Genomic DNA, 17,120 nt, shown 5'->3' on the forward strand with positions numbered 1-17,120 from the left:
TGTCCACGTATCTCATACACTGCCCAAGTATCTCCTACACTGCCCACGTATCTCCTATACTGCCCACGTATCTCCTACACTGTCCACGTATCTCATACACTGTCCACGTATCTCATACACTGCCCACGTATCTCCTACACTGCCCACATATCTCATACACTGTCCCAGTGGACATACAGTATTCCTATGGAAGTGGTCAGAAGATAGGGTAGGCAGTAGGGAGGGTGGCAATGTCCCTGAAGTAGTGATATGCTTGAAGGGCAAAATGAAGTAATTTGTAACCTGACGTTCTTTTGATTACATTATAAATTCCTTCTTTTACAGACACCTGGATTAACCATCAGCGTGCCTCAAAGTGAGTACAGAGGCAGTGTTTATCTTTTGTGAAACAACTGGGATACATGTATTGTGGTTTAATAGACCAGGAGAAACAAATGGTTTTGATTGCAAATGGATCTGGTGTTGGTGATAAGCAGTCATGTGAATTGAGATTGGGATTGGAAATTGGTACAGCTCTATAAAACTCTGGTTAGACCACACTTGGAAAATTGTGTTCAGTTCTGGTTGTGTCATTATAGGAAGGATGTGGAAGCTTCAGAGAGGCTGCAGAGGAGATTTAGCAGGATGTTGCCTAGATTAGAAAACATGTCTGATGTCCAAGTGAGGCCTCACCAGTGCCTTATAAAACCTTAATGTTATATCCTTGCTTTGATATCTTAGTCCTTTCAAAATGAGTGCTAACATTGCATTTGCCTTCCTCACCACTGACTCAACCTGCAAATTAACATTTAGGGAACCCTGCATGAGGACTCCCAAGTTGCATCTCAGTTTTTGTACTTATCCCATTTAGAAAATAGTCTATACTTTTATTCCTTTTAGTAAAGTGCATGACCATACAGTTCCCGAAACTGTATTCCATCTGCCACTTCATTGCCCATTCTCTTACTCTGTACAAGCCCTTCTGCAAACTCCCTGCTTCCTCAACACTACCTGCCCCTCCACCTATCTTCATATCATCTGCAAACTTGGCCACAAAGCCATCAATTCTGTCATCCAAATCATTGACATATATCATAAAAAGAAGCAGCCCCTACACTGACCACTGTGGAACACCACTAGTCAAATGCCAGCCAATCAGAAAAGGCTTCCTTTTTGCCTCCTGCCAATCAGCCAATGCTCTATCCATGCTGGTATCTTTCCTGTAATACCATGGGCTCTTGCAAAGCAGTCTTACATGTGGCACAATAGCAAAGGCCTTCAAAAATCCAAGTACACAACGTCCACCAAATCTCTTCCTCAAAGAATTTCAATAGATTTGTCAGGCAAGATTTTCCCTTGAGGAAACCATGTCAGTTTTGGCCTGTATTAGACCATAAGACCAGAAGACAGAGGAGCAAAATTAGGCCATTTGGCCCCTCGACTCTGCTCTGCCATTCAATCATGGCTGATCCATTCCCCCCACCCCACCCCAGCCCCACTCCCCAACCTTCTTCCTGTAACCTTTGATGCCGTGTCCAATCAAGAACCTATCAAGCTCTGCCTTAAATACACCCAACGACCTGGCCTCCACAGCTGCCTGTGATAATAAATTCGACAAATTCAACACCCTCTGGCTAAAGGAATTTCTCCGCATCTTTGTTTTAAATGGACGCTGCTCTATCCTGAGGCTCTGCCCTCTTGAATTGACTTTATTTCTTACATCTTTCACATAATGAGGAGTAAAAATCTTTACGTTACGCCTCCATCTAAATGTGCAATCATAGTAATTTATAATAATTTATAATAAATAGAACAGTCAGTGTAATATAGAGTACACTCAAATCAGTGTGAGCTCATCAGTCTGATGGCCTGGTGGAAGAAGCTGTCCCGGAGCCTGTTGGTCCTGGCTCTTATGCTGTGGTACCGTTTCCCGGATGGTAGCAGCTGGAATAGACTGTGGGTGGGGTGGCTTGGGTCTCCAATGATCCTACAGGCCCTTTTTACACACCTATTCTTGTAAATGTCTTGAATCATGGGAAATTCACAACTACAGATGTGCTGGGCTGTCCTAGACTCCTCCATTATGGGAAACATCTTTTCCACATCTACTCTGTCCAGGCCGTTCAACATTCAAAAGGTTTCATTGGGATCCCCCTCTTCCTAAATTCCAGTGAGTATAGACTCAGAGCCATCAAATGTTCCTTGCATGATAACCCTTTGTTCCCAGAATCATCCCTGTGAACCTCCTTTGAAACCTCTCTAATGCCAGCAGCACATCTTTTCTTAGATGAGGAGCCCAGAACTGTTCACAGTACTCAATGTGAGGCCTCACCAGCACATTATAAAACCTCAACATCATCTCTGCTCTTGCATTCTAGACCTCTTGAAATGAATGCTAACATTGCATTTGTTTTCCTCACCACCAACTCTACCTGCAAGTTAACTTTCAGGGGTGTTCTGCACAAGGACTCCCAAGTCCCTCTGCATCTCAGATTCCTGGATTTTCTCCCCATTTAGAAAATATTCTGCACATTTAATTCTACCAAAGTGCATGACCATACATTTTCCAACATTGTATTTTCATTTACCACTCTCTTGACATTCTCCTAATCTGTCTAAATCCTTCTGCAGCCTATCTGTTTCCTCAACACTACCAGCCCCTTTACCAATCTTCGTTTCATCTGCAAACTTGGCAGAAAAGCCATTTATTCCATCATCTAAATCATTGATATAGAGCATAAAAAGAAGTGGTCCCATGCGGAACACCAACTAGTCACTGGCAGCCAACCAGAAAGGGATCCTTTTATTCCCACTCGCTGCCTCCTACCAATCAACCAATACTCTAAACATGCCAGTAACTTTCCTGTAATACCATGGGCTCTTAACTTGGTAAACAGCCTCATGAGTGGCATCTTGTCAAAGGCCTTCTGAAAGTACAAATGTACAACACCCACTGCATCCCCTTTATCTATCCTACCTATAATCTCCTCAAAGAATTCCAACAGGCTCGTCAGGCAGGAATTTCCCTTAAGGAAACCATGATGACTTTGTACCATCTTGTCCTGTGTCACCAGGTACTCTATCATCTCATCCTTAACATCTTTCCAACCACTGAGGTCTGGCTAACTGGTCTATAATTTCCCTTCTGCTGCTTCCTCCTTGACATTGCAATTTTCCTGTCCTCTGGCACCATGCTATAGTCCAATGATTTTGAAAATCATTACTAATGCCTCCACAATCTCTACCATACCTCTTTCACCACAAGCACCCTAGGGTGAAGTTCATCTGATCTGGGTGGCTTCAGTACCTTTAGGTCTTTCAGCTTTTTGAACACCTTTCCCCTTGTAATAGTAACTGCACCCAGTTCTCTTCCCTCACGCCCTTCAACATCAGGCATACTGCTAGTGTCTTCCACAGTGAAAACTGATGCAAAATACTCATTTGGTTCATCTGCCATCTCCTTGGCCCCCATTATTATTTCTCCTGCCTCATTTTCTAGTAGTTCTATATCTACTCTCATCTCTCTCTTATTTTTTACATACTTGAAAAAGCTTTTACAATCCACTTTGATATTGTTTGCTAGCTTGTTTTCATATTTCATTTTTCCCTCCTAAAAATTCTTTTAGTTGCTCTCTGTTGGGTTTTAGAAGCTTTCCAATCTTCTGTCTTCTCACTAATTTTTGTTTTGTTGTGTGCCCTCTCTTTTGCTTTTACAGTAGCTTTGACTTGCCTTGTCAGCCACGGTTTTACTATTTTGCCATTTGAGTATTTCTTTGATTTTGGAATACATCTATCCTGCACCTTCCTCATTTTTCTGATCGAGTGAAAGGTCAGAGACTTTTTCCAGGGTGGAAATTGCTAATACGAGAGAACATAATTTTAAGGTGATTGGTGTAACATACAGGGGAATGTCAGAGGTAGGCTTTTTTATAGAGTGGCGAGTGCATGGAACAGCCTGCCGAGGGTGGTAGAGGCAGATACACTGGAGGCATTTAAGGAACTCTTAGGTAGGCACATTAATGACATAACAATGGATGGTTGTGTAGATTAGATTGATCTTAGAGTAGGTTAAAGGGTCAGCACAACATTGTGGGCCAAAGGGCCTGTACTGTGATGTAGCATTCTGTGATATGGGATGGTGATCTGTGGAGGAAAGGTACTTGGGACGCTGTTCCCAAGTTTGGTGTTTAGTTAGCAAGTTCTGTTGATTGTTGTCACTGTGTGGGGGTTGTGATCAATTACAGGAAGGGAACTATGACTTTATGGGTGAGTATGGAGATTATTCAGGGATGAACAGTGCTGTTGTCAGATGATAGGACGGGGAATTGGGATTAGACTCGGAGCTGGGCGGCTGATTATAACAGTGGTACGGTGATTACAGAGAGTGGAGTCAGTGTGGTAGTTACAGTTGATGGATCAGTGGCTGGTGGTTACGGTTAGCGATTCTGCTCAGTGAAACTGCTTTAACGATATTGCTCAGTGTGTCATTTATGACTATTGGTTTAAAGGTCTGTGATTTTCGCAGTCATTCATTTCACAGTTGTTTTTGATTGCCACGTTTAGGCTCCGCACCTTACTACAAAGAGCAGTTCTCACGTTTCCGCTACGATTGCTGTTTGAGCAGCGTCTCGATGTCGAGGATTAGTGACTACCTGAAGGACGAGTTTACAGAAATGAAGCCAGGTCTGCCTTGGTTCTCTAACTTTGGATACTTTGCTGTGATGAGTGCTTGTCACTGAGAGATAACTGATTGTGTTCCTCTGTTTCTGATCGGACAGTTGCCTATCCGGCCACCAAGCCTAGGATTCCTCCAGAATATCTAAATCCATACGAGGCACTGAAGCTAAGCACCTTGAAGTACTGGATTGACACTGATCGCTGCAATAACCTTTGTGAGTATCAGCTCTAAAAAGAGTTCAGTGTGCAAATCACAGATTCCTCTTATGTTTAGTATTTACTGGTGCAACTAGTGGCTGGGAGCTCCAGAGTTCAGAGTTCAATTTCAGCTCCCTCTGTAAGCAGTTTGTACGTTCTCCTCAGGAGTGCATGGTGCTCCGGTTTCCTCCCACATTTCAAAGACAAACTGAATAATAAGTTAATTGGACATTGTAAATTGCCCTGTGGTTAGGCTGGGGTTAAGTAAGTGGGTTACTGAGTAAGTGGCTTGTTGATCGAGGAGGGCCAGTTCTACACTCTCTCTCTAAAATAGGAATAAAATAGTATACTGCACACTCAAACCAGATGCTCAGCGTGGTCTCAGTTCTCAACTATAAAGTGTTTGAGTGTTCCTGAACTCTGGACAGAGCTCCCAGGATATGGACATTGGCTGATGTCGGGACTGAGGTGAAGTGATTAATTGTCCCATTTTGATAATGATGAGCATTTTGGACACAGTGACCACAACTCTCTGACCTTCACCATAGCCTTGGACAGGGAAAGCACAGATGGTATGGAAAAGTATTTGAGGGAGAATTATGATGCTATTAGGCAGGAAGTTGGAAATATGTACTCCAGGAAATGCACAACGGAAATGTGGAGTTTGTTTAGGGAGCACTTGCATGGGGTTCTGGATAGGTTTGATCTGTTGAGGCAGGGAATGGATGGGTGGGGGAGGAGTTCTGAAGGAACCATGGAATATCTTGTCAAGAGGAAGAAAAGAGCATATTTTGTAATTGTAATAAATTACTTGGATGAGGAAGTGGAAGGTAAGTTCGCAGATGACAGAAAGGTTGGTGATATTGTGGATAGTGTAGAAGGCTGTCAAGGGTTACAAGACATTGATAGGAGCTGAGCTGAGAAGTGGCAGATGGAGTTTAACCTGGAAAGGTGTGAAGAGATTCACTTTGGAAAGTTGAAGACAGAGTGTAGGGTTAATGGCAGGATTCCTAGCTGAAAAGAGAAACTGAGGAATCATAGGGTGCATGTCCATAGACCCCTCAAAGTTGCCACGCAAGTTGATAGGGTGCTTAAGAAGGCTTGTGGTGTGTTAGCCCTCATTAGTCAAGAGATTGAGTTCAAGAGCCATGAGGTAATGTTGCAGCTCTATAAAACTAGTGAGACTACACTTGGAATATTCTGTTCAGTTCTGGTTGTCTCAATATAGGAAATTTGAGTAAATTTTAGAGAGGGTGCAGATGAGATTTACCAGGATGCTACCTGGAGAGAGTATATCTTATGAGGAAAGATCAGAATCAGGTTTATTATCACCGGCATGTGACGTGATATTTGTTAACTTAGCAGCAGCAGTTCAATGCTATACTTAATCTAACAGAGAGAGAAAAAAATAAATAAAACATAATAATAAACAAGTAACTCAGTTGCATATATTGAATAAATTATTAAGAATGTGCACAAACAGAAATACTGTATATTAAAAAAGTGAGGTAGTATCCAAAGCTTCAATGTCCATTCAGGAAATGGATGGCAGAGGGGAAGAAGCTGTTCCTGACTCGCTGAGTTTGTGCCTTCAGGCTTCTGTATCTCAAGTATAGCCGCTGTCTTGCCTTCTTTATGACTACGTACATCAATGTGTTGGGAGCAGGTTAGATCCTCAGAGATCTTGACACCCAGGATCATACTTGAGCTTTTCTCCTAGATGGATGGAGTATGAGATGTGACTGGATAGAGGTGTATAAGACGATAAGAGGCATTGAGAGAGTGAACAGCCAGTGCCTTTCCTCTCAGGGCAGAAATGGCTAATATTGGAGGGCAAAATTTCAAGGTGACAGGAGGGGATGTCAGAGGTAAGTTATTGTTTACATAGAGTGGTAGGTGTATGGAAGGCACTGCCAGGGGTAGACAGATACATCAGGGACATTTAAGAGTCCCTGATGACAGAAATATAGAGGGCTATGCGGGATGGAAGTGTGACATTAACCTTAGAATAGGTTAAATAGCACATCATGAGCCGAACAGCCTGTACTGTACTGTTCAATGTCCTACGATTGTCCACTTGGTTCAAAACATTCATTTGGTTTATGATTGGCAATAACATACAGGTTGTTCCTGGGTAAGGAATGACTTTCATTTTTATAGATGTCCATAAGTCAAGAAATTAAAAAAAACACAATACAATAACCTTAGCACCTCGGTATGGTAATGAATGGCATCAAATGCATGCAAAACTGAACAGGAAAGAACTACTACTAATGTAGAGGGGGCATGTTGAGGTTGGGGGGGATTTATTTCTGCCATTTGTAGGAACAAATATACATACACCAGATGTAAAAATTTAATATTTTGTCTCATTCATATGTAGGGGTATCCATAAGTCAGGTGTTCTTAACCTGAGTATGGCTTGTTACAAATAGTTTGAACTACTGAGTATTCTTCACTGATTTCAGAGTAAACTGTTATCAACTTTATCCCCACAGGTCCAATTGTACGAAACCAAGTTGTCCCGAAGTGAGCTGTAGCTACCTCTGAGACCAACACACCAACTCTCCTCTTTGTTGATGGTTTGCTTAGTGTTGCCCACCTTTTTCATCATCCTACTTATTTCAATTAAACAGCAGAACCAGAGGGATATGAATGGCCTGAACCTGTGATCTTTTCAAATAGCAGTGGTCAACGGGGGGGGAGAGTATATTATCAGGAACTTGGTGCAATTAGCAGAAACCCCATGAAAGATCAGAGAGAAATAATGTCTTGCTACTTTATCCCAATGAAGAATTTGGCAGCACAGCTTGCTCGAGCACTTATCCAACACAGGTAAAGTGAAGTGCAGGTTAAAAAAAAAATGGCTTTAGCTGAGAGAAGAATATTAGTTAAACCATCAGGATTCCTTATTGTTTTTCAATGCCATCGATCTTTTAAAATCTCCCTGAAAAGCGTACAAGCCTTTTGTTTGAAGCTGTTAATTTGAAAGACAATTTGTTCAACAATACTGCTCTAATATAAAGAGCTGGGTGCTGAACTCTTGTCTTTGGGCCATAGTGCTACCAGGTAGTCAGGTTCTCAGTTATATGGTTAGACTGGAGAAGCAGAGAAAGGAGATTTGATAAAAGTGTTCAAGGTCACACCAGGTTTGGATAGGATGATTCAAGTACTCTTCCCATTGGCAGATGATTCACAAGCTAGGGAATATCTTCAAAGTGACGGAAATATACAAGAGAGATGGGGAAAAATGTGAGGAAGTTTTCTTCACTTATACAATGTGGTTATAGGTGATTTGCCGGTTTCCTGCAAACAGCATGGATAAGTTTAACAGGAGGTCTGTCCTGGCTGTGAGGGAGGAAGGAGGCTTGTTTTGCTGTTGTTGTGCTCTTTGTTGTTCTGCTGAGCATTGTGGGCATGCTATGTTGGCACCAGAATACGTGGGGACACTTGTGGGCTGCCCTTGGCTTACACTTGGGTGTGTTAGTTGTTAACATAAATGATACATTTCACTGTATGTTTCAATGTACCTGAGATAAACTTAAATCTTGAAAGAGGTTAACTTCCAGAAATTGCTAGTCATGTGACAAGCAGTATTTGGTAATTTTGTCATCTTTCAGCAGTAAGGAGGATGCCACTAGGTTTGGACTGAAATATCAGTGCAAACATTATGAAGGTAGGAATGCATGCTCTAGTTCAGTGTTCAGCGTGTGGGAGCTGAATCAGACAGAATCTTAACAATTGCACTAAATAACCTTGTCTTATTAAACATAGAAATAAATTATTTTTAATCCATATCACTGACTCCAAACAAGTTTTAAAAAAAGTGCTCTTTAATTCAAACTGGTAATAAATTCAAAATTGGAATTACGCTCCTCTGACTGAACAGGGCATTATCCCAAGGTCCTTCTTCTATTATCACTGGTTGAGTAATCTCGTCCCTTCCAGCACTCGGTCAGTGGTCAGGCATATCACAGTTGTCTGTTAGCTAGTCTCCAGTATAAAAAGCACTTCCAAAGACAGCAGTGAGTTTGGAGTAAAGCTTGAATTTGGATGGTGCAAGGTGAAGAAAATTCACATATGGAGCTACTTTACGCAGTACACACAGAGCAGGGGGCCAGACCAAGGTTGTAGTTCCCATGTAATGTTACCGTCCTGCTGGCAAGCTTTGCAGGGTGCTGAGAAGAGCACACGGACTCTGGCTATGGTTGGTCCATCATTACAAAGCAGTTGCTTAATTTCACTGGACCCATTATTGACTGATCCTATCCTCAGTTCTACTGCACTGTGGATGGCTTCATTGTCCAGACCAGAAGTTAGTGTAATCATCTTGTGTTCCTGTCAAGAGCCCGTGATGCGAGTGAGCAGCTCCAGCAGCTGAAGCCGCGCTCCTCAGCGACAAGAATTGCTTGCCCGCCTTGCGGGACGGCTCTGACGCCAAAGGCGGAGGGCGCCTGTGCTCTCATCTTCACTGCCGCTTGGCTTTGTATGGCCGGGAACGTTTCCGCCGGTCTGGTTTGCGCTGTTTGTGCAAGCGTCCAATGCTCACGCCCTGTCTCCTCCGCACAGAGATGTTCTGCTCCACCAGGCTGGCCAGCATTCCTAGTGGGGGATTGGACAACAGTGGTAAGTAACATGCCAATCAGAACCTCACTCTCTGACCACCTTCCTTCCTATGGCAATGGCCCCTCCGGCTCGAATTGTGATCCGGGTGGCAAGAAAACCAATTTTAAACTAACACACAAAATGCTGGAGGAAATGAACAGGGAATAGTTCTGGACTGGGATGACTCTAGTCCCTGCCTTTTCAAGTGTCCTTCACAGACTTCAGGCCACCAAACAGTAGCATGGATATTGGGTGCAAGTTGAATAGGGAGTTAACATTGGCATGTGGCAAAGGTAATGTCGCAGTAGTTATGGGGGATTTCAACATGCAGGTGAACTGGGAGAATCAGGTTGGTGCTGGACCACAGGATAGGGAGTTTGTAGAGTGCCTACGGGATGCATTCTTGGAACAACTTGTACGAGAGCCGACCTGGGACAAGGCTATTCTGGATTTAGTGTTATGTAATGAACAGGATTTGATAAGCGATCTCGCAGTAAAGGAGCCATTAGGAGGTAGTGATCACAATATGATAAGCTTTTATCTGCAATTTGAGAAGGATAAGGGCAGCTCGGAGGTGTCAGTGTTGCAGATGAACAGGGGAAACTATGGAGCCATGAGGGAGGAGCTGGCCAAAGTTGACTGGACAGATAGCCTAGCAGAAAAGACAGTGGAACAGCAATGGCAGGTATTCTTGGGAATAATGCACAAGGTACAAAATCAGTTCATCCCCCAGAGAAGGAAGGATTCAAAGGGGGGAAAGGGGCCTCAGTGGTTGACAAAGGAAGTCAGAGACTGCATAGCATTAAAAAAAAAGGAAATATGACAGAGCTATGGTGAGTGGGAGGACAGATGATTGGGAAGTTTTTAAGGAACAACAGAACTTAACTAAAAAGACAATACGGGGAGAAAATATGAGGTACGAACGCAAGCTAGCCAGGAATATAAAGGAAGATAGCAAAAGCTTTTTTTAGGTATGTGAAGAGAAAGAAGATAGTTAAGAACAATGCTGGGCCCTTGAAGAATGAATTGGGTGAAATTGTTATGCGAAACAGAGAAATGGCAGAAGAATTTAATGAGTACTTTAGATCTGTTTTCACTAAGGAAGACACAAGCAATCTCCCAGATGTATGGATGGGCCAAGGACATGGGGTAACAGAGGAAATGAAACAGATTGACATTTGGAAGGAAACGGTGATGAGAAGACTGATGGGACTGAAGGCTGACAAATCCCCCGGTCCAGATGGTCTGCACCCTAGGGTACTAAAGGAGGTGGCCCTGAAAATTGCAGATGCATTGGTAATCATTTTCCAATGTTCCTTAGATTCAGGATCAGTTCCTGAGGATTGGAGAATGGCTAATGTTATCCCACTTTTTAAGAAAGGAGGGAGGGAGAAAACAGAGAACTATCGACCTGTCAGCGACATCGGTGGTGGGAAAGATACTAGTGTCCATTATTAAGGATGAAATAGTGGCATATCTAGATAGCAGTGATAGGATTGGGCCGAGCCAGCACGGATTTACCAAGGGTAAATCATGCTTGACTAATCTGTTGGAGTTTTTTGAGGATGTAACCAGGAAGTTAGACGGGGGAGATCCAGTGGATGTAGTGTACCTCGATTTTCAGAAGGCATTTGATAAGGTCCCACATAGAAGACTGGTGGGTAAAATCAAAGCTCAGGGCATCGGGGGGAAGGCATTGACATGGATAGAAAACTGGTTGGCAGATAGAAAGCAAAGGGTAGCGGTGAATGGGTGTTTCTCGGAATGGCAGGTGGTGACTAGTGGGGTGCCACAGGGCTCGGTATTGGGACCACAGCTGTTTACCATTTACGTTAACGATTTGGATGAAGGCATAGAAAACAACATCAGCAAATTTGCTGATGATACTAAGCTGGGTGGCAGTGTGACATGTGATGAGGATGTTAGGAGAATTCAGGGTGACTTGGATAGGCTGGGTGAGTGGGCAAATACTTGGCAGATGGCATTTAATGTGAATAAGTGTGAGGTTATCCACTTTGGGAGTAAGAACAGGAAGGTAGATTATTATCTGAACGGTATAGAGTTGGGTAAGGGAGTAATACAAAGAGATCTCGGAGTCCTTGTTCATCAGTCACTGAAGGTGAATGAGCAAGTGCAGCAGGCAGTGAAGAAGGCTAATAGAATGTTGGCCTTTATTACAAAGGGAATTGAGTACAAGAGCAAGGAAATCCTCTTGCATTTGTACAGAGCCCTGGTGAGACCACACCTGGAGTATTGTGTAAAGTTTTGGTCTCCAGGGTTAAGGAAGGACATCCTGGCTGTAGAGGAAGTGCAGCGTAGATTCGCGAGGTTAATTCCTGGGATGTCTGGACTGTCTTACGCAGAGAGGTTAGAGAGACTGGGCTTGTACACGCTGGAATTAAGGAGATTGAGAGGGGATCTGATTGAAACATATAAGATTATTAAGGGATTGGACAAGATAGAGGCAGGAAATATGTTCCAGATGCTGGGAGAGTCCAGTACCAGAGGGCATGGTTTGAGAATAAGGGGTAGGTCATTTAGGACAGAGTTAAGGAAAAACTTCTTCTCCCAGAGAGTTGTGGGGGTCTGGAATGCACTGCCTCGGAAGGTAGTGGAGGCCAATTCTCTGGATGCTTTCAAGAAGGAGCTAGATAGGTATCTTATGGATAGGGGAATCAAGGGATGTGGGGACAAGGCAGGAACCGGGTATTGATAGGAATTGATCAGCCATGATCTCAAAATGGCGGTGCAGGCTCGAAGGGCCGAATGGTCTACTTCTGCACCTGTTGTCTATTGTCTATAACCCTCCACGCAGCCCTAAGGCCCACTGGCCTGTGGTTTCAAGTCCCCTCTTTGAACAAGAGGACAACATTGGCCATCCTCCTGGTATCTCACCTGTGACTAATGAAGATACAATAATCCCCAGAGCCCCAGAAATCACATCACTTTCTTCCTTCAGCATCCTGGGATATATCCCTCCAGGTTCTTGGCGTTTATCCACCCTAACACTTTCTCCAGTCTGAGTACGGCACACCCACCCATAACTTTGCAGCCCTGAACACTCCCTCTCGTGACTACAGATGAGAAATATTTAGGACCCTATATGGAAAACCCCTTCACATATGGAAATCCCCTCGTCCCTAGGAAATCAAACTAGAAATTCATAACTATTAGGCCACAATTTCACAACACATAGTTCTGGTGACCAAACAAGAGGAAGATGCTTCAGATGTTTAGCAAGAGTAGTAGTAATTATAGCTAGACTGGACTTAGGGGTGGGGGGGTGTCACTGTGGGGAAGAAGAGGGGAGGGGAGTAGGGGGAATTGGTTTATTATTGTTATGTCTACCGAAATACAGTGAAAAGCTTGTCTCGCATACTGTTTAAATCAAATCATTACACAGTGCACTGAATTAGAATAAGGTAAAACAATAACAACACTGAATAAATTGTAAAAGCTACCAAGAAAGTCGTAACAAAGTAGATTGTGAAGGTAGGTGTTCACCTTATCGTACAAGAGGTGCATTAAAGTGCCTGACTGAAGCTGTCTTTGAGCCTGGTGGCACGTGCTTTCAGGCCTTTCTACCTCCTGCCCGAAGCAAGAGGGATGAAGAGAGAACGGCTAGGGTGGGTGGGGTCTTTGGCTATGCTGCCTGCTTAGCTGAGGCAGCGAGAAGTACAGATAGAGTCCATTGAAGTGAGGCTGGTTCCTGTGATGTGCTGAGCTGTGTTAAGAGAAGATTGAGTGAGGTGTATAAAATTATGACAGCTTTGGGTGAATAGGAAGGGTCTAAATAACTTAGTTGTCTTTAACTAGAGGGCAGGAATTTAAGGTAATTGGCTGAAGAGTTAAGAGAAACTGATGAGATTTTATTTCACTCAGTGTTGGGTCCTAAGACTTACTGCGTAAAAGTGTGGTAGAAGCAAATATACTCATCGCTTTCACTGAGTAAGCAATGTCAGGGATTACAAGAAGAAGTATAACGTACATAAGGTATTAAACAACCAAACCTGCAGCATGTCAGGCTGCAACTAACCATACATGATGTTAAAGAACTGTGCCCTTCCCTATAGAGCTCCATACAGGAATGAGGAATTTTGACAAAGTCCTTTACCTTCTTGAGAGAGCATGGAGATGAACGTACAGATGAACTCATCATAATTATGGGTCCTTCGCTGATCATCAATCTGATCAAAAATAACAAACATATTATGCAAAGGATAATCCACATAGGATTTTTTAAACAACAATTTAATTATAATTAATGCAGGACTTCCAATAATATTATCCCTAATGATCATCAGTCTTTACACCTTAAAACAGCTTCTGTTGATGGCTAGACACTTCGGAAATATTCTCAGGACTATCATTAGCTTAGTTGCAAGTTGATTAAAACTGACAACCTCGGTGATATTCTTACACAGTACTGTGCAAAAGCCTTAGATACATGGAAAAAATTCTGTAAAGAAAAGAAGCTTTCAAAAATAATGGAATGAAAAGTCTCTAAATATCAAAAGATTACTATAAAGATCAGGAAAAGTAATAAAAATTAAATCAGATCAATATTCTGTGAGACCACCCTTTGCCTTTAAAACTGCATCAGTTCTCCTGGATACACTGTCATGCAGTTTTAGAAGAAAATCAGCTGGTAGGTTGTTCCAGGCGTCTTGGAGAACTTGTCACAGTTCTTCTGCAGCCTTTGGCTGTCTTGCTTGCTTCTGTCTCTCCAGGTAATCCCAGACAGCCTCAAGGATGTTGAGATCAGGGCTCTGTGGAGGCCATGCCATCTGAAACTATATAAAAATTCTAGGGTGCTTAAGGCTTTTGCACAGGACTGTATGTATTTCAGTGGGTGGGGAGTAAAACAGCAATATGCTACCGGCCTCGTCCATGCTGAACTTACATCAAATGCATGTCTTCCATCAGTGTGCAACAAAATTTTACTAGACACAATTGTTGAGCTCTTTGCTGAAGGAACTCTAACAGGATAAAGGCAGCTATCTCAGTGAGGATATCTGTGATCCATTACTGGGTGAGACCTCTATGGCAGCGCAGGACAGTCTGCTCAGTTTAAGGCCCCCATGCAACAAATAAAAGTATATTTAACCACTAAAAGAAAGCGAGGGAGACCTTTTTTCCCCTCATTTACCTTGTACTTCTTCCTCTTTTCTACCTCCTCCTTAAGGCACACCTCACAATTAGAGATCTCAGCCTCTACACACTTTAATAAGGCCAGCAACTCCTGGAAAATAAGCGAGAATATTGTTGTTCATATATTGTTTAAATCTCCAGATGAGTAACATTGTTCACCACTGTAACAGATCCACACAGATTTGTACTAACACCTAAGCACAGAATCCTTTTGGTGTTCACTTGTTAATCTGCAGAACTCCTCTGAATGTTTCAGAAATCTTTTGCCAAATGCAGGAACTACATTCTCTCCTGGTTAAAGAATGTCATGAAAGATGTGATAGCATAGGTGTTAATGTAACAGTTTACAGTGACAGCTGCCGATAAGGAGTTTGTATATTTTTCCCTTCACCGCATGGTTTCCTCCAGATGCTCCAGTTTCCTCCCACATTCCAAAGATGTTATGGGTTAGGTTTAGTGAGTTGTGGCCATGCTATGTTGGCGCTAGAATCATGGCGAAACTTGCGGCTGCCCCCATCCAGCACATCCTCAGACTGTTTTGGTCATTAATGCAAACACCACATTTCACTGCAAGTTTCAATGTACATGTGACAAATAAAGCCAATCTTTAAAAAGATAAGACAAGTTGCATCTCCTTAAGAGTTAGTGTGGAGTCTGTTTCCGTATAGAACCCCAACATCTTACATCTACTGCCAGCAGTGAGAGCATTTGCTTTTCACCATGCGCCTACCCCAGCTCCCAAGAGAACCTGGGCGCCAGGATAGTGTAACACTTAGCACGGTGCTACTTAGAGCTCGTGTGTTCCAGAGATCATAGCTGAACTTCAGCACCATCTGCATGGTTTTTCTCCAGGTGCTCCGGTTTCCTCCCACAGTCCAAAGATCTGCCAAGTAGGTTAACTGGTCAATGTAAATTGTCCCGTAATCAGGGAATGCTGGGATGCTGTGGCTCAAACGGCCCGAGGGCTTACTCCACATTATATTCCCAAATAAACAGAGCAAAAACAAATTAAATAGACTTGATTTGATCCTGTGCATTAACATGTTCCCCTCCTTGTACATGGTAGAAATACCAAAATGAACCATTGTAATTGCTCAAAATAAATTCATCTGGGTGACTGCTCCCTTTAAGTCAGCCACACAGCAATGCAATGAGTTCCTATTCAGTGAAAAGTGAGGCTGGGAAGGTCTGAACAGTTCACTGGTGAGCTGTAGTCAAACTACCAGGAGAAATTCCTCTTCATATTGCCTCTCACTCACCTTGGGGGAATATTTTTCTGCAACATTTTGTTCATTATTTGCAGTCCCTGAAAATTTCTCCTTTCTGTCACATGATCCAGGGGACTCTTTCCCATCCTCCATTTTGACTTCTGTAGGCCTGTCCACAGTGTGAGGCAATGGTGAGCTTTTAATGGAGTCTGTTTTCTGCTGGTCTACAACCAAAGAGATGATGATTAAATAAAATCACTTCAAAGCAGTTAGCAAACTCTCTATAAAAGCTTAACCAAAGGAGTCCAAATGGCCTGTAGTAAAAAAGTGCTGTATATGTGTTACCCAGATCTTTATGGATACAGCCCAGGATTCCTACATTAAACATTGTAGGTGCATTGCTGAATATGTAGGCATTCCACAATATAACCCAGTGGTCAAAATGCTTCTCTTGTTTTTGCATTCTTTCACATGCAATAGGCCTGATTTTCACAGGATGAACACCCCTCACAAATCTCCTATTCTCCGTGTTATGTGGTTTGCCTGATCAGAAATAGGAATAGTTGGTTTTCAAACTATGTAAAGAACAACTGCCCAGGTGGGAAATGCCTGGGATTCCTTGCTGATTTCCTCTTTGTCATTGACCCTCCCCAATTTGCATCACAGCTTGGGATGGCATCTGCTTTGCCTCAGCCTGGAAAAACTGCGGAGATGTGGATACAGCTCACGCATCAGGGAAACCAACTTTCCTTCAATGGAATCCATCTACACCTCTTGTTGCCTCGGTAAAGCGATCGACGTAATCAAAGACCCCTCTTAGCTGGAAATCCTTTCTCCTACCACCGGACAGAAGAAACAAAGGCCTGAAAGCATGTACCACCAGGCTCAAGGGCAGCTTCTATCCCACTGGATCTCCTGATGGACTCGACTTCCTAATTTACCTTGTTAAGGCTTGCACTGTATTATCTACCTGCACTACAGCTTCTCTGTAACTATAACACTTTACCCAGCATTATCATTTTCCCAGGTACTACCTCTATGTACCATTGTGATCCATATGGATGACTTAGAAACATAGAAAACCTACAGCACAATACAGGCCCTTCAGCCCACAATGCTATGCCGAACATGTACTTATTTTAGAAATTACCGAAGGTTACCCATAGCCCTCTATTTTCCTAAGCTCAATGTACCTATCCAGGAGTTCCTTAAAAGACCCTATTGTATCTGCCTCCACCACAGTCGCCGGCAGCACATTCCACGCACTCACCACTCTCTGCGTAAAAAACTTACCCTGACAAC

The 17,120-nt window shown here is 43.0% G+C and overlaps 1 protein-coding gene across 1 annotated transcript in view; it reads right to left on the minus strand.

Moving 5' to 3' along the window:
- Window positions 1-8,669: 8,669 nt before the first annotated feature.
- bap1 (BRCA1 associated deubiquitinase 1) overlaps window positions 8,670-17,120 on the minus strand; it is an 88,404-nt gene continuing 79,953 nt past the window's right edge. Inside the window, exons 14-17 of the mRNA XM_073072524.1 lie at window positions 15,870-16,042; window positions 14,609-14,701; window positions 13,574-13,646; window positions 8,670-9,456 (exon numbers count right to left, since the gene is read on the minus strand). Of these exons, the coding sequence (XP_072928625.1) occupies window positions 9,323-9,456; window positions 13,574-13,646; window positions 14,609-14,701; window positions 15,870-16,042 (473 nt within the window). The 3' untranslated portion in view covers window positions 8,670-9,322. The remainder of the gene's footprint in view (window positions 9,457-13,573; window positions 13,647-14,608; window positions 14,702-15,869; window positions 16,043-17,120) is intronic.

The sequence above is a fragment of the Hemitrygon akajei genome, chromosome 19 (genome assembly GCF_048418815.1).
Source record: "Hemitrygon akajei chromosome 19, sHemAka1.3, whole genome shotgun sequence".
Classification (NCBI taxonomy): domain Eukaryota; kingdom Metazoa; phylum Chordata; class Chondrichthyes; order Myliobatiformes; family Dasyatidae; genus Hemitrygon; species Hemitrygon akajei.